This window comes from Glossina fuscipes, unplaced genomic scaffold, assembly GCF_014805625.2.
Source record: "Glossina fuscipes isolate IAEA_lab_2018 unplaced genomic scaffold, Yale_Gfus_2 287, whole genome shotgun sequence".
NCBI classification, from domain to species: Eukaryota; Metazoa; Arthropoda; class Insecta; order Diptera; family Glossinidae; genus Glossina; species Glossina fuscipes.
The window spans coordinates 1,804,099-1,826,595 of record NW_023998630.1 but is presented as its reverse complement, the minus strand read 5'-3'; the positions used below and the strand labels follow the sequence as shown (position 1 = coordinate 1,826,595).

General features: G+C 33.3%; 2 protein-coding genes across 7 annotated transcripts in view; one reads left to right on the top strand and one right to left on the bottom strand.

Moving 5' to 3' along the window:
- LOC119642905 (guanine nucleotide-binding protein subunit gamma-e) overlaps window positions 1–22,497 on the top strand; it is a 141,737-nt gene that overhangs the window by 8,781 nt on the left and 110,459 nt on the right. Inside the window, exon 1 of one of the 6 annotated variants that reach the window (XM_038042202.1) lies at window positions 8,481–8,639. The exons of 3 other annotated variants lie outside the window; for them this stretch is intronic. The gene's annotated coding sequence lies outside the window, so the exon portion shown is untranslated. Of the gene's footprint in view, window positions 1–8,480; window positions 8,640–9,502; window positions 9,584–16,154; window positions 16,271–22,497 lie in introns of those variants that run through there. 2 more of the 6 variants (XM_038042205.1, XM_038042207.1) reach the window with 2 other exon arrangements.
- LOC119642919 lies at window positions 232–2,416 on the bottom strand. The gene is made up of 7 exons (XM_038042229.1): window positions 2,368–2,416; window positions 1,360–2,064; window positions 1,011–1,077; window positions 818–952; window positions 621–755; window positions 499–563; window positions 232–428 (listed from the first exon to the last, which is right to left on the bottom strand). The coding sequence occupies exons 1-7, from the start codon at window positions 2,414–2,416 to the stop codon at window positions 232–234; spliced, it is 1,353 nt and encodes a 450-aa protein (XP_037898157.1).

Here is a 22,497-nt window from a genome sequence, read left to right as displayed (position 1 = left end):
TCAAAACTGGAAAAAATTGATTAGGTCTACCCATTGTTATAGTGTATCAAATTTTTAATTTTTTTTATCGTACAATGTCTTGATTGCTTCTTTTTCATCTGGTTTATTAACAAACATATCGTCCTCTTATATAAGTTTTCCTGGATGCCGCGTACAAATAGAATAATACGTTTAATGTAACTCCATTGATCGTTGGATGATGATGTAATGGTAGGGATAGAGTAGCTTGCATCATAGTAAAGCTGGTTTCGATTTTTCTACTCGATTAGCCAATTCCGGTTTAATGGTGGGAAATCTCGATACCGATGGTTTTGATTGTTTGGCTGGGCTTTGAAATAAAGCACGTTTCGAGGTCTCTCTTGATGGTCCAGGTTTAATATCATTACGGAAAAGACACTTACGTGCTGAGGAAGTCGGGGTTTTGCGATCTATAGAAATACCAAAAGTTGGACCGTTATAACACGACTATTAAAATTTTCAATTTTACATACGACATACTTTTCTTTTTACTGCCGGGTGTTTTACGTTTAGGTGTATTTTCTTTACGCCGATTTTTCCCTTTGCTGTAAAGAGGTTTTATATTTTGGCAAGGGTAGGAAAATTTTTTAAAACAAACTTACGTTTTATCAACTAAAATTTGCGGACCTATTAAAGTCTGGGATTGTTGGGAAGTGTTCGCTAAGTTAGCAGAAGAAAACACTGCTCTACGTCTGGCCAAATGACTTAAACGACTTCCAGGCGATTGACAAAGTTGTCTGCGGAAGATAAAGAAATAAAAATTGCATTATTTTTCTTCGATTTAGCGATACGAACTTACTTTATGCGGGCATTATGTCTTTTAATGTTTGAAGGAACATTTTCATAAGAAGAAGCCGTTTCTGCTCCGATGAAATGTTCCACAATAGACAAATTTAAGTACTCGTTACTTTCGGAGGCTTCGTTTAGGTTATAGCTATATAAGAGAATAATATAATTTTTTAAGAATTGCTTAAGAATATCAAATATTCTACCTCAGACCGTGTTGCCTTAGTGCCAAAACATCTTTCCAAGGCATATTCTTTGCATCTTCCAGAGTATGTGTAGGTTTCATGAAAACACGAATTCAAAGATGATTCGCTCGTGTCGTTAAAAGTTGGAACCGTTTATATCTATGGAAAGTTTATATATATAATAAAATTAAAATTATATTCTATGTATATATTATATATAAATATATTATATGTATATGTATGAGAGTGCACCATTCACTTAATTGAAGGAAATTAAAAAATTAATTTGGGTTGGCTGTCATGCTAGAAACTCACCGCCTTAGTGCCAAAACATCTTTCCGAGGCATATTCTTTGCATCTTCCAGAGTATGTGTAGGTTTCAATAAACTTTCATGCTTGTTATCCTCTGCGCTGGTGTACTCGTGGGCAGTGGAATTGCAAAAAAAGTTCAAAATTTCATCTTTCTGTGTTAATATCGCTTCAAACATATCCAGCTGAGGTATAGTAACAGAGGGCGGAGGTAAAACTCCAGCCAAACATTTACGTATCCTTTTAAGAAATTCCTTTTCACGTCTGCAGTTCTCGCGAAAAAGTACTTTAAAGCGTTTGCCTTTGATTCCATTGTCAGCGAAACTCACATCCCCGGCCTGTTCATCGTCAACAAAACTTGATTCTGTTGGGCAATGAAAAGAGCAATTCTCTATAGCATCATAGGCAGCGCCGAATGTTGGATTTGACTTCTCTACTCTTTCTGTTGCAGAATATTGGTTATCTTTTTCCATTTCCACATGATTGTCCACGCCGCCATTACCGTTCTCATCATCGTCATCATCATCATCACCGAATAAATCAGGTGACTTTTCATTGCTATATTTTTTCAAAATGAACGATCGCGAAAATTGTTTAAATGGCTGATAGTTACTTAACTCGGAAGAAGCCGGTGCAAGTGAGTATATTCTCTGATCGCAATGATGAGAATTATCTTTCTCACTTGATGTTAGCCTATTTGCCAGTTGACTGATTTTACCATTAAATGACAATTGAGAATGATTTCCACTGTTCAATTTTTGCAATACTACATGTTCAGTTGAAACTCATGGCTTCACCTAAATGAAAATGAGAAATTCCCATAAATTTCTGCTGCCTACCACTATTTCATAAAAGTCATCTTACCATTGAACATAAAGTAAAAAGTAGTTAAAGAATATCTCTTTTCCGTTTTAGAAATTGATCTGATTATCTAACATAGCCAATCTTAAGCCTGTTGTTGATTGGCTTCCCAAAAAAGTCATAAGTAGTAAAGAAAATTTGTTTTCAATAACTTAAAAAAAGTATTTCTTTCAACTCACTTCGGGTTGAAAAGTGAGCCATGTCAAACCCAATCTTGAAGTTACTTTGCCCATTAGTACGCGTTCAGGCAAGTCCATGATATTGGCTATTTATTATCTTTAATTTCTTTATTATTATCTTCATCCGTAGACTTTATATGTCTTTCTTTTTCTTTATAAGTTTCATCTGAAGTACTTTGACTAAAATTATCTTCTAACCCATTCGAACTGTAAATTCACATAAATAAACATATAAAATGTCTTTTTATATCTTACTTGAATCAGTATCTTTTTGTGTCCTCATCATAATCCAATCTTAAAATAACATCTGACTGAGCGTGTTCGTAACCGCCCGGTGGACCAACATCGTTTAGGTAATACTCATCCTTTTTATCAATTTCCACTTTTACATTTTCCATTAATTGCTCTTGCTTTGTTTCTTCTGTTGGACCAACGAAGTGTGAAGGACTTTTCGATAACTGCCGCTCTGACTTAATATTTACAATAATTTCTGGCTCTTGTGGCAAATCGATTGGTGGTTCTTGCAAACAGTCTTCGTTTTTCACAACAGTTTTTAAATTCCTTGCTTGATTCAAATATATTTCGTGTAACTTTCGCGCCTCTAAGAGGAAAACGTAAATATCTTTTAATAAATTTGCACACTTGATACACAACCTTCGTGGCACCAGAGTTTCTTCTTCTGAAGATTACGCGGAAGGTAAATTTACTTCAAATTTAATTTAAATTTTCAATGAAATAATATTTTAATATATATATTTGGTTGAAAACTTTGAAATTATTTTTTTAATTTCCCTTTGTACTTTGTTGCTTTTACTTCGTATTTGTGTAAGATTTTTTTGGTAAAATTTGACCAAGTTAGTGCATTTTTAGCTAAATAAAATTATATAGAGAGAAATTTTAGATTTTTGCTTTTCTAACAAAATCACTGATAATTAGAACTTGAGCTTTAAGTACATATTTATAATTAAGTTTGAACTATTATACTTTTCATGAGAACAAACCAGAACAATAAAATAAAATGTAGTTTTTCAATTTAAAAGAAAAAAAATTCAAAATTATAATGAATTATTTTTTGGTTGGCTGACGCTAAAGAATACTTCAAACTTATATTAAAATATAAGCAGCAAATTTATTTAGTGGTTATGACGAAGCCATATAAATACGGTAAAAATTCAAGTATTAATATTTGCTAGTAAATGTAGGCAATAAGTCCTTTATTTTTTTTATCTTAAATAAAGCTTTAATAATAAATGAGATTAAGTTTATGGTAATACTGTTACGTCATATTTATACAGAGGAAAAAAATCAGAAGTTTTAAATGGTTGTAATGCATAGTGGTCTCGCCAAGACAACCAAAAGAGTGTACAATCAGCGTAAACAGCGTACTCGATTTAACTACATTAGTATATTCCTCTTTATTTGGGAGTAAAGAGAACATTTTTAAGAATGGCAGGATCGGAACCTTCACTTTTATTGAACGGCACCTGTCGCACGCAGAGCAAATCAGATTTTAAGAAAATGTATACGTCTATAGTTAAGGAAAGGTAACCATTTATTACTAAATTATTTTTTAACAAACTTTAAAAATTCTCTATCACCAATAGAAATCGCTGCACGTAATCGAATGAAATACTAGGAATCGTTATACTTATGCTGGCCGCCGTTTTAGAAAATCCTGCTGCGAGCAAAGTATATTTCTAGTTTTGAAAAGTGTTGCTTACGGACATTTATTAGTGTTATAATCAATTTTTTATTAACTCATAGTCCGCAACCCCGGTACAATGACACTACATTTCCGTTTACAATTACTTTTTATCACTCCGTTTTCTGAAGTATTTATGCCAGCGTCTGCTCTCTTCGTTGCATCTATTGAAAATAGAATCGCTCGTTTTACACTTTATATGTAGTGAAATTACCGAAAAACGACGAGGGAATACATGTAGGAATTCTTAAATAAGATGAAAAAGTTCATTCTAAATTCTAAATTTTTGGGGGGAAAATTCACTCTTAGTCTCATATCCATTCAACTGTCGTCTCGATGAAATTACTTTGCTTGGGAACGGTTGTAAATTAACATAGACAGAAATCGAAAGACAAAATATCAGGGTATAACTTTCTAGCAAGAATTTATCGGGCATAAACTGACTTCTTTGTACGCTTAGGGAAGCATTTGGAATTCCAAATAAAAGATTCCTTCCAGGTAAAGGGTTGTTTACCTCTATTCTACAAAGGTCAAAGCATCCATTAAGCTAACAAAAAACTGTTATAACGAATATGTATTCAGCTATGGCTGAACCATTTATCCAACATTTTTATATAACAAAAATCTCCAAAAAAAACCGAAAAGAGGAAATTTCGATAGTCTAGAATATAGAGTGACTCTGTCCAACTTTTATTATTTTTGTATAGGTACTGCTGAATCACCCATATTTTTATAAATAATGACCAAAAATGCTGTCGATCGATATGGCCCAGGTTCAATATTTGTTCCAAACTTGAAGGTCTGCCATGTTAATACTCCCATTACTTGATTGTGGATATAAAAATAGATTTTCTGAAAAACTTACGATGACATTACTTCTTAGCCCTATACCTACAGTAGCAGATAGGAGTGCGTTTAGTCTTTGTTATTGCATTTGCGGTTTTCAAAGTCTTCGTCTCTATTTACACATCAGATTAAATCTACCCTTGGTTTCGCCCGCGGTTATATATAAACAACAACGACAAATTGGTTTGTGTTTGGCCGAATTTTTCTACATCCGCTAATTTGTATTTGATATTCGAAATAGGGTGACGTTACAGCACTCTGCACATAGATATTTCAAATCATTTTTATAAGAAGTAATATCCAAACAAAAAACCATAGATCTAATTTACGAACTTGAACGATTTATTACGAAGTTACTAAGGAAAAAAATTAAATCCAACTTAAAGTATTGTTACGGAAATCTCAAATTCAGTTCATTCCAACTAATTACTTTCCCCAAGTAATAAATTCCCTAGAGAGGGACAACCGAAGTGCACATTCGCGGCGCATCATGCAGCTGCCGGCCGAGGAAAACGATTAATGGAAAAGCAGGTGAACGGATTGAAAATGAAGCCATGAACTTAGGTAATAGTAGTATGCTTGTCAAAATGTTTATAGATAACTATTTGCGGAAGGCAGAGTCAGTGGGATAAGAACATTTGAATCGAAATAGGCTATTAAAGTTGAGAAGTGGACGGTATTGTCAAAGTAAAATGTAAATAGTCCTACTCTTAAAATATTGATTGTAAATAAAAGAGTCTTGTAGTGAAAATGTGCAAACTTATTTCTCTTAAAAAGAATATCCACGAACTTGTGATGCAAAGATATATTTAATTCATTTAAATATTTTTTTAATTGTCAATTTAATCTCTAGCGGTTTGCTTTTCAAAGTAAATTAAAATGCAATCCTCTATTTACTCTACAATATTCGTATGTGCGCTGTATTGGTTATACTTTATGTCAACTGCGGTACAACGCCTTTTCATGTGTTACGGGACTCGAGATGGATCAACTTTTTTATTGTTCCAAACCGATTTGAAGGTGTTTGGTAAATTGGTTTAAGTCTGTCTGCCTGGCTTTCCGTTCGACGTCTATCTATTCCATATCTATCCATGCACGTTTACAATCACATCACGTCTTTTGCGCTGATATGTTTTGGCCTGTTGAAATGAACGAAATCAGCCCCATTTTGCGGCAACTTCCCATACAGCTCCACATTTTCAAAAAGATAATCCGAAATATTAGGCGGTATTGATTATCACTTTTTTTAAGACATTGTATGTCTCTCCTTTATGTATATAAACATTTAGATAGGAGTGAGGAAAGAGCCCGAGCATTCATTTTAGCTGCTGGCGTAAGCTATTCGAAAGTATAATATGTTTTATCGCATTGGGAAATTAATCCGGGTTTACGATCTTATAGTCGTGCTTCTTTTATACCAGGCTATGAGCTCGCTGTGCTTTATCCGCTGATTACATTTTAAGTTTTTTAGATTTTGTATTTGTTTATGCATAGGGCCTACAAAAAAAATCCGATAAATATGACGTACTAGCGAATACTTAAAGGCTTTCCTTATTCAAATGTTTAAGTTATCAAACTCTAGGAAGAAATCGTTGCTTATCGTTGAAAACATAACGATAGTATTTTCAGGCTATTTTGAACTTGATCTTGTAATGGAAAAATCAGATTTACTTTCATTTCAGTTAGTGGAAACGCGCGTGCTTCTCATAGATATAAGGTGATATAACGGAGAATTTTTGACTCGAGAGAACTTAGAAATAAATTAAAAGACATAAGAAATTAAGGTTACGGCGACCTTTCTTTTTTCCTCGAAAATAATGTTCGAACATATTTAAATGTTCGAATTGGGAGTCGATTCATTCATAAAATCCGTCAAGCAATTTTGTAGTGAGGCCCAAATGTCAATAAATAGGTGGATCGGTTGTTTTGATGGCATATACGAGGCGTCAATCTTTTATTGATTTTATGTCAATCCTTACGGAAACAGAATTATTACCAATTCAGAGAAGAGAAGCGAAAGCTGTTCATTGAGACGTTTATATCATGGCTTATACCGTGGTCCAGTTTTTGCTGCAGAGCAAGAACGATTATTAAATACCCTACACTGATTTGCTGCAAACAAAATAGCATTTATTTATTTTTGTCACGAAATTATACCCTGTAGAATGGTGCGCAACTGGTAAATTGAGCGACTCAAAATTTAACAAAATTAATTTTCTTATCAAGGATCTTACTATAATTCACCTATTTGCACCTATTCCTGCCCTAGAACACCCTTACACGTGGCGTCTTATGCAAATCATAAATTTTTTCCAATGCGCTCCAATCCGTTTACAATTAAGTTTGTCCTTGACTCAACAGTTTGTACACAAGAATGCGTAGGCTGGTGGACAGAAATGCCTTCAAGCGGCGCAGAAAATAATTACACATTGATCAGTTTCGTAAATGGGACATCTATCTTTTGTCCTTCATTACGTACATATTATACACATTCCCCCAATTTACCATGTCCTGTATCACGAGTGTTACCTATTTATTCCAGAAATCGTAGATAGAAAATATCAGATACAAACACTTAAAACTTTATAAAAATTAATTTTAAATCGCGCCACTGAATCAGCTAATAACACATTTCTTGTTCCACATTTTAATGCCTTCTAGAGATATGCTAGGCTTCGGTTTAACATTAATATTTCACACATTAATATTTCATATGGAAAAGATTATAAATATTCCCCTCATGAGAAAGAGCGTAAAACGTAAATGCCTTTAATAAAGACTTTAAACTAACGCTAACACTATTTTATTTCCCCACTATCTACCCACTCTCAATTGTTTATATTGTCGCTAACGTATGCCCGCTTATTAACTTGGATAAGTATATAATAACAAAATTATTACAGCAAAGCTCTTAAGTAAGCGGTGGTCGATGAGACAACGAGATACTGATGACTTTGCCTATCAAGTATCACACAAGCAACCAAATAATGATAGACAAGAATACCCCTATCACTTTGATATAATTAATAAGCAAATGTAAAGCATATAAGCATAAGTCTACGCTATGTACTAAAAGATAACACATACACTAACACTTAAATCTCAGATGATTAATGTGTAATTAAAATACTAAATAGTTGCAGTTATTTATATCTAAAGAACAATATTATGTCGAAGCAGTCATTACGAGCACATTGATTTGAACGAAAAAGTTGTAATTGAATTAGGTTTGAAATTAACGTTGGAATTAGCTTTTTTTATACGTAGAACTTGTCAATAATTTGTCTCTAGATAGACTTATGTAATTCAATTAAGTGAAATTGAAAATTAATAATTATAATATTCAGTGCAGGAGAAAGTAATTGAAGTTGAAAACTATTTTTTTCTTTATTAATTATTGGTGATTATTATGAAAGTGATCAGCGATTGAGTTGAAATATGGGTTGATTTCATTCTACTCTGTTTTTGTTTATGCTCACAATCGCAGAGTGGCGAATTATTGCGACAATTCTCTGTTAACATATAACTTTCTTACATTTAGTAAGGATAACGTTCTTTTATTTTAGAATATGAAATTTGGTCCGCTTGTTCACCCGTTGTGATGCACTGGATTTCCGATACCGTATAAATAGAAATAGAAAATTGGGGCGTAGGGCGAATTTACTTGAAGGCATAGACGAAATTCCATAAACATAATTCCCACATATCGTCAAAATTGTCGGGAAGTTTTACGAAACTCGACGTAAACAGAAGGTAACATTTATAAGTTATACATATTTTTTCCATGCTCTCCTCTATGGTCTCGCAATTAAGTATGTAAACTGCAAGTGGGTGAAGCGATATGGAGGACTCATATTAAAACTTAAGCATCATTGTATCTTCATTTATGTGGCTTTGAGGTTAAAAACATTAAACTATTTTACAATTCTTTGCAGTCGGTAATTCAATGTGTTCAATTTAAAGACCAGAAGTATTTTAATTAAATAATTAATTTTTAATAAATACCTTTAAGGCCTTTCACAAAATTGCTTCCTCTTCAAGTTATTTGTTTCATTTGTTTTAATTTTCTGCATTTCATTGGTTTGTTTTTACGTTCATCCTTACATATCACTTTGAACAAATGCTTACGTTTGTTAATTGGCTTCACAGAAACATTCTTAAAAACCTAGAGACAAAAAAAGAAAAATAGAAGAAAGAAAAAATTGTAAGCGAAGTCTTACGAGTGCCGGTTAGTTTTGCTTAATGCTGCTTGCGTTGGCATTGACGTTAGCATTCTTTGTAAGTTTGGTTGGTAAATAAAAAACTAGATTAGGAAGAAAAAATCGAATAGTTTTATTGTTTTCTGTTCTACTATGATTTTTATCCACGACCAGAAATTTATAGTTGAAACGTGTTGGTGTCTAACCATTCATTTGTAAAACGAAGGAAAAGAATGAAAAGCTTTTAACGGATTGTATGCCCTACAATGGATATAAAACGTAGATGAGGTGAAAATATTCCTTTTCTCTTCAAATTATTGTAAACACTGAGGACAAGTTTATTTAAATATTGAAACAAAAAACCTGGCAATTTGCTTATCAAATATTTGAGTTTTGTTAACCGAAACTATTTCGACATATATTTCGTAAATTTTCTTAAAGCGGTACACAATATATTTTCATACAAATTTATTTGAAATTCCGCAAACCAACGTAAAGGTATGTACTTTGTATTTTGCTAAATTTTGTTTATTCCGTTTGCAACACTTACAAACACCGTAAGGAGACTCCATAGAATACGCATGTTCTTAGTCAGTGTGAGAACCTGATTCGATTTTATCACATTTGCTTTCGTCCATTCTTGTCTTAGAACTACATGAGTTCAAAAGATAAGGATAAAGCTAAACTTATAGTTTATGTTATTCGTTGTGGTTCACGTTGATATAAAAAGACAAAGCTAGGCCATGGTGGAGTTTTCAGTAATCACAAAATTTGATATTCGAAATGAAACTCCAAAGTGTTACTCTCGAGACACGATGTCTTAAAACGGCAAACAACGTAGCTCCTCCATCAATTTTCATTATTTTCTCTTGGTGTTTTTCTTCTTTAAAATGACATTCTCTAACGAAAGATTGGAATAGAGTGAAAGAGGGGATCATTGATAAACCTTATTTAAACCTTATTTATCAACATTGTGTTGATCGGATAAAAGAGTTGAACTTCTTCTATCCAATACTCGCCAATCGCAAAAAAATCAATATTTTCAGAACCCGCGCATATTTCAATACATATAGGTACGTAGATGAAGTAGCTTTTTTTTAGGCCCAATTTGGGTCAGCCACATGCCTGCATGCCATAGAGCCCGCCATTTTTTAAATGTTTTCCGTGAAAAATTTGTTTTTTTTTCTGTAAAACTTAAATCTAACAGTTCTATTCTTCTCTCTCCTGTCAAAGTGGTTTCCGTCCTTATTAAAAAATTTATAACCGTTATTTAAACGTTCACTTGCACTTTAGACTATAATCAAAAAGTTGGCCGCCCTTAATAAAGATTATTAAAGATAATAAATTGGGACAACAACCCTTTACTCAAGAAAATCAATTACAACCAAAGGTAATGTGAAAAAACAATTAGAACGAATTCCATTCGCTGTGTGGGCTTTGAAGAGTTGGTAAAAAACTTAAATTGAAAAACTTTTTTTTATACTTCTTATAACATTACAACTTATAACTCGTTATAACTTATAACATTAACAACTTAAATTATAAATTTGTTTTGTTTTTACTTAAAATAATCTCTTCAATTTTTAACTTTGTTTTGCAAATTTAAAAATTTTCTTCAATTCTATCGTTGTTCATAGAATCTTACGGTTATTTTGTTTACGTATAATCATCAAACAGTTCGCTGATTGTAAACGATGTAAAGAGTGGTAAAGAAAAAAACGAAAGTAACTGTACCGACAATTTCACAGTTCAACGATTTATTAATAGGGTCGTTTGTTAGCAGCTAGCGAAGAGTTAAAATGGAAAGCACGAAAACCAATCAAAGTTTCTTTCGGTATCTGCGGTATGCTTGTGGGAACGACAAAAAAGATTTGAAAAGAAAAACAAAAAAAAAAAAAAACTGTTCTGTGAGGCAGACCTTGCACTTTCAATGCTTTGAAGCGGTTTACCACCATTTTCATGACAAGTTTACAAATACTTTCGGAATGATGTGTTAGTTAAGACTCTGTTTTTCTTGGTTTTGGATATTTCATAATGGGATGTTGGACTTTTGCTAAACATGTTTTGCGCAATTAGTTCAAAATTGTTTTTGTCAAGTTTCACCTTTCTACGCAGTTTTTAACATAGAATTGCCATAAGTGGCAATTCAGCTAAAAATGTTGTAGTTGGTCTCCGGTCAAGATATTATACCTAGGCTGTTTTACGTTCTCGAAAATTGCGACTAAATTGCACACGCGTAAAAGGAAGCATGTACATTGTTTAATTACTCTCAGAACATTTAATTTGTACATTTTCTCAGCTCGGAAATCTCTTCAATTACAATTTTCCCAACATATAATGAATTTTATAAATAACAAAACAAGTGAATGCTTTGTCTGATACAATTCTTTCCTTTTTATATGAACTTACTGTTACGGAACTCTATATTAAAAAATAGACTTCTTTGCAAATAAGCGCTAATTTCCGTAAGAATGGTCATACCCAAGAGACTCAAACATTAAGGTATGTGCTCAAAATTCATCTCAGTTAATTTTTATATGAAGTTACTATTAATCAAACTTGGGTATATATTAACTTTTTCTGCACGTTACATACGTTAGCACTCGCTTAATATACAACTGTACAAGTGGTGTAGGGTGTACTAATATTATTTCTGAAATCCGCGTTAATATCGCTTCGAATTTGAATGAAGAAATGACGCATAAAAACAAAAATCAAGTTTGCTTGTTTCCTGTTGGTTGCAGGAGCAATCACAAGATTGCTGTTTATTAGATCGTTTTTCGCGGCCACCATCGACGTAGAGAATAACTGCGGTTATCATTCCATTCGCAAGACCAGAACGGCTGTCTGTAAAATGTTACATCTACTTATCTGACCGCAACAGTGCCCCTGAGAGGCCAGGCACGTAAGTAAAAAAATTCTCGATGAGACTTAGATTAGAAGTTGACTCATCTTCGCCCGTAGCTCCTAGCGTCTCTCGATTCGATTTAAACATAGCACACATAAACTATTAGATAAGCTATTAGATATATTACATACTCCCTTAAAAATGCAAGACAAACAAAACAAAAAGAAAAATTGATAATTCAAAAGTATTATTGTCAATAACTGATCTACCACAACCCACACACGGGATGTGGACCAAAATTTTGCAAAAGTATATTTACCAGTAAAATTGAAACTAGTCGTCTGGTATTACAGACAGGCAAGGGACACATTAGAGTTAACGTCATATAACATTTAGCAGGACCACCAAAGATATCAAAGTCAGGATAGTTCCAACTGATCGATGAAAACGTCTACAATCTTTTTATTTTTCTTTACCTATATGATTTACTATTTACCTAAAAGGATCATAAGTAAATGTTATATCAGAATGAGAAAAGTAAGTGAGATTTTTGATCCTGAAGGGGATGTAGATATAATGTTTAAATAAATAGAAAGAAACTGTAGACACTTAGAAAATTCATTAAAATAATTTAAAGAAAAAAATGAAATTAATTTCTAAATGGAAGATCCAGTATACGATGTTTTTCTAATCCTCTTATTTCATTGGACTTATCGAGAAGAGATATTGCTAAGGGATTTACGTGATTACTCAGCCTGAAAAGTTATTATGAGTGAATGCGTTGAATCAGATTTTTAATGAACGAAAAGTCCAGGTCATTATAAATAGTTTTATTGCTAGCAAACGAGGACGGGTCACTAACAGTAAGACGTAGATTCTTAGATTAAAATTTGTGGAATATTTCAACATTAGTTTCTCAAATATTTTAGAAAAGTAACCAATAAACTAAATGTTCTAAACGAGTTTACAACATTTTTTGGCTTGTTAGGTTTATCCACCATAACAATTTCTCCGCATTTCCATTGGGTTTGAATGTATCTCAATCTCAACATACTATTAAGAGTTATTGTTAAGATTATTAGAGCCTTAGGCGGTAAAAATTCAATAGTTATTCCACTTATGGGATCATAACCATTACACGTCTGCATTAACGTTGATTAAAAAGTTGTTAATTTGTCCATTTTTTATTTAAGCGCAGCTCTACTCAAATGCTATTTATGTAGACCATCCCTACTGTTTTGTCAATGTCCGCTTAATCTCCTCTGCTTCCGATCGTATGCCGTATTTCAAGGATAACTTAATTGCTGTTATATCTGGGCTCGTCAGAATTTCTGGGACTAGATATAAAACCAGCTTGGTGAACAGGGTTTGTAACATCATCTACCGCATTGTCAATGTCAAAAGCGCTTTGCTTTGCAGATGAAGATACCTTAATTTATACAAATTGTTATCGATTCAGTCGCACCAAGTCCCCATTGATGACATTTCATGTAGAGATTGTGAACCGTCATGTTGAAGTTGATAATCAATAGAGAGTGATCATAATCATCATTGTGGTAAATATGAAGTAAATTATAGGGAATAAGAGAGTATATAGAGGAAACCAGCAAGTCTGGAATTTTCTTTAGGTCTGATGAACACTATGTGAGGACAAAACAGATTAGTTTTTGTTGCCAATCAATTTGTGGAACTTTCTTCCTTTCGGATTTATTAATATTGATCCCCACCTTAGATGTTTGACACTAAATTCGCTTCCAATAATAAATTTTGTATCCAATTCCCTGGAAAAATCATTGTACTAGTGTTACATTGTAATGAAAATATACTGCGGAAGTTAAAATATCAGAACCATTGCAATTCACGCTAATAGATGAAGTGTGTAAAATCGGCTTTCTGAAGAAGTTTTATATTTAATAGAAGATTTCACTAGGCTCGAAGAATCATTACGAGCTCTATCTAAATTATATATATGGATTTTGTAATTAGAATATATAATGACATTAGAAGGATGCCGATAAAATGTTAAAAAAAGGAACTTTAAACTTCATCGGTGCAATTGGAAAGCTCAGTGGCATTATATTTTGTGAACATTGTGCAGATTGTTTGTCATTACGGCTGATGCTGGGATTATTTTGCTTAAGTTTGTTTTGACGTATTACTGGTGAAATTTGGCAATTCATCGTATTATTTGACCTTCTAAAGAAACAGTTACACCGCAACTGTTCGGACAACGATTTTACCCCCGCGACTGTAATGCTTTTGCCCCTCTTCTCAATTTTAAAAACTTGCAAAATCAGACTAAAAAAAAATTTAATCTTGAAAAGAACGGCCTGATCGTGGCGTCTTCACGAAGTCTTTTAATAAATTTGTGCACCCTGATGGCACACACAAACAAAACAGTTATTTTCCACTAAATTCAATCAATTATTTAAAATTACGCACAGCTATCGTCCAAATGTAGACATGATCTGCAGTTTTGTCGTAAAGTTAACCAACGCTCAAATTTTCTTTTTCGAATCAAAGTTGGAATCAGCTGTGTTTCTCTAATAAACAATCTGTGTGTTTTTCTAATAATAAAACCGATAGACTTAGGTGCTAACGCTTGATGATTGAACTTATTTTCCTGGCTTAAATCCATTATAACGTCAATAATGATATATGCGAAACACTCTCGTATATAGCAGTTGCTTTCCTTATTATGTCAAGTTTTTGTGCGTTCAAATCTCTTAGATGCTTTTGCGGATAAGGTAGACATACCAAGCTAAAATTTATGGGGTTTTGTTTATTACTCAAAAATCATAAAACATGGAAAGTTGAAATTTTCCATATTTGCTTTACGAAAAACTCGACCAGTTATGTGCAAAAATGGAAGAAAACGCCGTGTCCACATAAAGTGACAAGGGATACATTATTTTTTACTTTTTTGGGTATTACCATAACAACGGTAATCGTCTGTTCTTTAAATGAGTCATTCATTGGAACCAGAACTAATTAAGTGGGTTAATATTAGGTGAATTCAAGGGAAATAAGGCACGTTCCAGTTCAAATATTATTATGCTAAATAATTACGATACCGTTAGTTTTGGCATATTGCGCACGCTTTTTCAACTTAAATGCATCAATTGTTGTTGATAGCAATGAATGATTCCTTTCCATTGAGCATAGCACGACACATTACACTCTTTTAAATTATGAGGCGAAAGATATTCACCCTGATCGCTTACATTAATAGTTTGGGTTGAATATGACAGGACACCGAATGTTCATTAGTCGCTACGATTCAGCAGCACTATCCTTTGAATTATTGACACTCTTTGACGAATTTACACTCCACTGACAGAAGTGTGCCTAGAATTGGAGCTAATCCAAAATCTTTAACCATAACCCTGCTATGCTAGTAAAAGTCTTCAAAACTATTAAATTATTCGTATGATGTCTGCAGGCGATCAGAGGTAAGTGGGGAAAAACAAAAGTTTCTTTCAAATCGAAGTTGGAAACTTGAAGGCCGTTTTCTTGAAAACGTTCTTTTTGGGCTTACGAGTCTAACGTATCCTTCAATTCTTATCCGATTGCTTTGAAATTTTTAAGTGGCTTTGAAAGTAAGATCTTCAGTGGGAATAAGGCAATTTTTTCTATAAATTAAAATATGGCAATTTTGCGGAGGATTGCCAAAAACAGAGTTTCCAATTGACGCTAATTTTTATACCATGCACCATCTTTGCGTGCAGTTATGTTTGCGCGGGTTCATGCAATACTCGGAAGAGCTTAATGTATACCTACATTTTATTACAATAATCGATTCGTTTTATAATAATGGATGCTTGCACCGGTAAAAATAGTAGGGAAATAGTACCAGTATAAATAATAATAGGGAAATAGGATATACCAGTAACATTATATATATACATGTATAAAATCATTTGAATTATTCAATAATAGTAGGAAAATGAAAATTACCTGGAAAAAAATCACTTTTATTTCCGCAACACTTAAGTTTTCTTATATTTTCTTTTACAAGACTTTTATATCCACCACTGAAAGAAGGCGTACATTTATTTTGTCAAAATGTTCGCAACTGAAAGCTTCAGTATGCGTATTCTTGACCAGCATCAAATTGTGAATTACTTTAAACAAAGCCGTCAATTTGTATTTATTTCAAGTTCTGCACGCAGCTTGGTATCGAAATTCGACATGCGACATGCTATAGTACAACGTAAACTGAGAATACCTCTTTTTTCTAAAGCAAACAAATCATGTCCTAGGAAGGGTGGAGCGGTCAAAATTTCCAGTATTTTGCGGGCGCTTCAAACATATGGGGAACAAACCAACAGCATAAGGTATCGAAATTAATTAATTAATTTGAGAGATACTTTTCGAGTCATCAACTGCATTAACTAAATACACATTAAAAGTGTATACATGCGAAAGCAAATTTTTTAATAAGTTTGTTTCGTGCATTGTTCGTTGCCTGGTTCGGGAAACATTAATTGGGCTCGACATAGTGACCAATTCCAACTATCAAACCAAGACCAATAATGCTATGAAAAATTTTAGACCGCATCAATAAGATGCGATAGTAGCATAATTTGAAAATTGAATTAAAACTAATTGAAAATTACCTCTTCTGTAAAAATTTCTATAAAATTATTGGATTTTTACGAAATTTATTATTATTTTTCCCCCAATTTTGAAACAAATTGATTTTAAATTGAATTTAATCCTCGCATTTCCTCATCTTATTTTGTTCAGTTTTCTTTTCCAATGATATCCTGGATGAAAAGTATTTTTTATATTTTTATATTGATACGTCATTTTTTATTGACTTATCTCTGAGTTTGAATTGTGAGCATTTTTTTGGCATATAAGTATGTAAAGAAAAATATTTGTAATGGCTAAAGTTTACTTGGCTCTCCCCATTTAACATCCTATGCAGAGAGGAAACGTACAAAAAGAAACTATTTCGTGCAGGCTGTACATAAGTATGGATAGGCAAATTTACCGAAGGCAAATATTTTAATGGAATAGATGATAAGCGGACTATGCTGTAGTAATTTTATCTGTGGTATTGTGTATGTAGCAAGCGCTATTCTATATGTGCCACGTGTTTTTTTTATAATCTTAGAATTTGGAAATGATTAATTTTTTAATTTACATTTTATTGCTAAAAACTAGCATTCAATGAAACGCAGTTAAGTTAGTAATGAAATATTGAGATTTAAAAAAATGAGATAAATTAAAAAAATTGTGCAAATGAATACGAAAGCGAACTTATTACATTTAAAACAAGCCCAACACACATATCAATGCTTTTGATTTATTATGTCTGTTTAAGTGCCCAAATATATTAATATATACTTTCAATATAAACTAAAAAAGCGCAATTAAAGTTATAAGCAAAGAAATCTTATAAACAATAAAACAGAACTAAAACTCCCGTCAGTCCAACATTTAATTTTTTTATGAAGCTCGGCTATTATTACAATAATCAAATTCAATGAAATTGATGCTAGCTAGATAGATAGAGAGTTGAAGATAAAAGTTAACATGATTCTATGAACCACCTCTTCTGGAGACGGGCAAGATGTACCAACTTTTGTCATTGTGTCATTGTGTTTAAAACACAAATTACTTTATATAAATGATAGATTGTAAATGAAGTTGAAGTTCTTACTTTTGAGTTGAGAAGGAATGTAAAAACTGAAAAACTGAGAAAATCTCGCCGATAAAAGCTGATAAGAAAATCTTAATGAAAACTTGGTCATTTCAATCCTAAGTATCCCAGAGTTGTATGCATAGGGAAACTTAACTTTAAACGGTAGTGTTGAAAAGCACGCTATAAGTTTCTCTGCCGAAAAAATCGAGAGTCCGTGAAAAATAATACGTAAAAGCAGCTGATCTACTTTTGCTTTACTCTAACAGGATTGTATTCCGGTTCATGGCGAATACGCTGTAGACCTTAATGGATCTACAGCGAAATTGCCGATTGCATTTGGCTTAGCAAAAGGCTTAAATCCTCGCGAAACATGGACCCATCATGATATCCGTAAAATTATGATTAAATTAAATCATCAACATTAAAAATAAAATTAAATATCGAAGCCTTCAGTTGGGTATAATGTTTCAAGAGTTTCTCTATTCCGACGAGACCTTCAAAGCAGGAAGATTTTTGTAACCCCGCTAATGCCTTTGAACGTTTGTTAAGTCAAATTAGTCGAATTACGTATTAACGTTGTAAAACCCGCTTAGTATTAAACTGGAAAGTGCTCCATCCTATCTCAATTAAATATTACTCCTGATGATTAACAATGGTTTCAATCGATGATTTATTGTCTGTTCGAATAGGTATTTGACGTTCGTGACGGTAGCCTAAACTCAATAATTCTGCGACTACCAGTTGCCTTTTCGGAAAATGTTCATCTAAATTGCGCCACAAATATTTGGCGATGATGAATATCCATACGCCATACGCAATATGAAATTAGGTTGTAATGAACTTGACGAAATGATATTCTAAAATCGTTATATATATAAGATAGGACAAATTTATTTATAAAAAAATGTTCATATGAAAATGCCAATATTAAAAGCGGCCAAGCGTAGAAATATCAAAAGTTGAAAGTTGTGTGCTTACACGTAAGTGCTTAAGCAAGCATACGCCCAACCACACACAAGCATTTCTGCTTTAGCGCGAATACATTCAAGCACAGGTCTATTCAAAACATCATAGTATACGCGTGTTCATAGTGTTGGCTTACGCATACTACTCGTACTGGTCTCTTACGGCATTTAATATCGTTTGTTTTATCGGATGCCTTCTTCCAAACCTAATAATTTTACTGCGCAAATGTTTCTAGCGAAATATCCTATCTTATATATATTATGTTTTTGCGTACACACATTCGCACGTGAATAATTTGAAATCGAGGGTTGATTGAAGTTGGAAAGATTGGATTCATTACAACTTGTAATTTGTTGAATGGAGTTGATAGCTAGTGATTCTGGGGTATTTCGTTCATTAGGCTTTAGGATACGTGCTGTTGTTTTAGTTTTCTCAATATTTCTTGTCGCCTTAATTTTGCGAGGCGACGGCAGCGTAGGCATTACTTTTATTAACTTCTTACACTACAGTTGCATTTGTTTCCCGGTACTTGCAGCGCGCTTCGCCCATGCTACAGTAATTTTCTGTTTTGATTTTTAGATTTGTACGCATTTGCACATACGGTGGCTATTGTTTGTTTAACGCCGAGCGCTGGTCATTGCAGTTTGCGCAGAAACTACGGATACAGCTTTCAGCATGTGTAAGATTATCACCGTTAGCTCAAGATGGTGCGTTATTGTATCTTTTGTATTGTATCAATGCAGGCGTTGGCGGTTTTTGCATCGCTGGGACTTTGAAATGGAGAGTTCCACTTTATACTTGTACAAAGCTACATCAACAGTTTGCGGTAACCGATAGCGGTTGAAAGTCCAAATTATCTTTCCTGTAGGGGAGCGATTGCGATTGAACGGGAGCGATTGAATTTGATTGCTCATTTCGCGAAGTATTTCTTCTTCCATGTTTTAAACACGGGACATAATCTACACCTTTAACTGAGTTGAGTTGGTTGCGCAGTTTCGCAAAAACTGCACATAAATTAGTAAGTGATTTTGACTTTAAGAGGTTCTTTGTCACGCGCAGATTACCAGCGAGAACAAGTAAACTACCATCGTACAGTTCTTTTTATTGCGAAAGGACTGATTTACGAAATTGTTATGCTAGCATCCGTTAAAGAGAGACTCAAATATTTTTTACCAATCGGAATGGTGGTACTGATTTGCAATACTGGAAAGTCCCAATTTTTAATTTTTTTTCTTTGCTGTGACTTGTCCGCCAATAAATGAAACCCATTTGAGTTTTTATCTGGCGGCCCCGGGTCTTTGTGTCTTTTTGTTGTCAGTTTATTGTTTAGTAATTTGGGAAATCACTCACTAGAAGAAAGATTTGGAACATTTTAATTGTGAATTGTTTTAAATTTTTATTTATTTTTTCTTTTAACTTTTTTAATACATAAAGAAAACAAACGCACGCACGATACCCGCGATAACTGTCTTAGCGAAAAGACTGCAAAATACGAGCCAAATACACGAAATCAGCGAAACAAGCAAAAAATCACAGACGAAAGGAAAACACGCACTATTCAAAACACAAATCGACCACGAATGATTTTATAGAATAGTTAGAATGATTTTGAATTAAAGAAAATCCCTATTTTTCTCATTGATAAAAAGCAACAATGTGTACATACCGCAAAAATCCAAATAAAAACAAATCGGTCCAAAAAAATTCCTAAAAGAAACAAATTTTAGTTTTCGTTCATAGTTCAAATATTATCATAAAGTTTATACAGGGTTCACCCCAAGAGTCTCCATTGTAAAAACACTTATCTGAATTAAAACCTGCTTGTGTATTCAGTACGCAAAGACAACTATTGTATATTTCGTATGTGTTTATCTGCATAGAAACGTTGCAACTGTTGTAAATGTAAGTGGCCATGTGTAACGTTTTAAATTTCAACTTTTATGTTCAAGTATCAGGTGTTCAAAAAAGGTTTATGTAAATATGTATATACATATATATATATGCATATATACACAAAATATGCAAATATATTCATACATATGCGTATATATATATATATGCGTATATATATATATAAATATATATATAATTGCACCGCAAGTTAGGCTTTGAGTGCAAAAAATATGTGTATATGTTTTGCGATACTATTGTCTTCTTCAAAAAGACTAATACAGTTCTTTGATGAAAAAAAGAGAGAAAAACCAAACCGAAAAATTAAGATAAAGTAAAAGTTTGCTTTCTTACTTAATATAAGATCATTCAAATTCCTACCACGGGCCGCGTCACAAAAACGAATCCAATGCATTCGATTTCCAAGCAGTTGCTTTATTAGACCTATTCTTATTCAGCCAACAACGCGATTAATGCACAACTGAAGACCTTACAAAAATTAATACAATTGCTTTATATGACGGTAGGCCCTTCGACTTGTAGGAAGTTGTAGATCGAAGTATCTTGAAATCGATTGTTTGGGAGCTTGTTGAAACTAAATGTTCAATCAATACAGACTGAACAAAAGTACGTTAATATCAATCTACGACGCTTTCAATTCAAGGACCGCTGATACTATCAGCCTAAAAACCACATCGAACTCTCACGCTTACAATACATGTCTTAGAAATAATTTGCGGATTGGCTTCACATCAAAAAAGACAATTTTGCCTATTAGCTGAACAATTGAGTTGGATATGATACTCGTCTGAGAAAATAATTTTTTTCTTAAATTTTTCGGAAGAAAGTTGGGCCAAATTCAACTCCAACCTTAAGCAAGTTCACTTTATGGATAGCCTGAATTGTTGAGATCGCCTTGGAACTGTAAATTTTGCTCTTTAACTTATCTGAACGGCAGTAATATTTTAGTTACTTCGAACATTATTTTCTTCTTTGGGTACACGAACATCGTATGAACCCAACATGCAGTGGAAATTACAAACAATATGATAACCAGCGATGACATTTAATCGTTAACTGCGACATGCACTGAAAAGTTGCAATAGAAGTATTATTATCTAAATACACTGTCTGCAGCCATTTTAGTCTTGGACACATTTTCGCCGCCTGTGAACGTCTCAGCTTTAGGCTACATGTAGACACGCTAAATTTGCGCCCAGAGAGGCGAACACATTCTAATTCTAAGGGAATAGACGCAGCGGAAACGCATCGAATAGATGTTCTCATGACATCGCAGCGCGTTAAGAGGCAACATTCCGTTTTAACGGAGTTAACGATTATCCTACTTATTTACTTTCGCTAAAATAAAGAATTGCTAGGCTCCAATTTTTAGTGAGGCAAAGAGTTATGTCACCATAGAAGGATTTTTTGCGAAAGCCATAAATTGCGCTTAAAAGAAAACGAATTTCATTCGGATAATGAGAAGATACTGCTTCATCGATTTTTATCGACAAATATAATACTAAAATTGACATTTTTTTTCTATGAGTTTTCCAAAATCAAATCTGATATGGATAAAGCCGGTAAGAACAGCCTGATCTACCTTATTTTTAGCAGGGGTTGTAAGAACAAGGGGGTCAAAACATGTTAGTGTGTTAAATTCCACTGAAATATCTCAAGAATTGTGATCTATACATTGAACACAAGAGTAAACCAGGACAGACAGGTTTAAATAAGATCAGAAAATGATTTTAAATCTGTTCATAACATAATAAAACCGAAGTCTTTATCAAGCTATTGTGGTTGTGTTGCATGCCTATCCAAATATATTTAGTGCGTATGGGCTAGATGTCTTTGCAATAGGTGCAGGGTATAAAAACAAAGACTTTCTCAGTAAAGTTAGGAACCATCTCGTAAAACCGGATAGCGACCTAATGCTATGCTGAATTAAATAAAAAGCTGCAAAAAAAAAGAAGTTTTCCTGAAGACGTCAAGCCAGATTTTCAAGTGGACAGCATTCATATAATAGACTGCCTGAGAGATTTCGTACTTCTC

Excerpts from the sequence above, each read along its gene's own strand:
- LOC119642919 (XM_038042229.1), bottom strand. The coding sequence starts at position 2,416 with ATGGACTTGCCTGAACGCGTACTAATGGGCAAAGTAACTTCAAGATTG. Across the intron at positions 2,065-2,367 it reads CAAAGTAACTTCAAGATTGG|TATTGCAAAAATTGAACAGT; the intron begins GTTTGACATGGC and ends CTGAACATGTAG. Across the intron at positions 756-817 it reads AGACATAATGCCCGCATAAA|ACAACTTTGTCAATCGCCTG; the intron begins GTAAGTTCGTAT and ends TATCTTCCGCAG.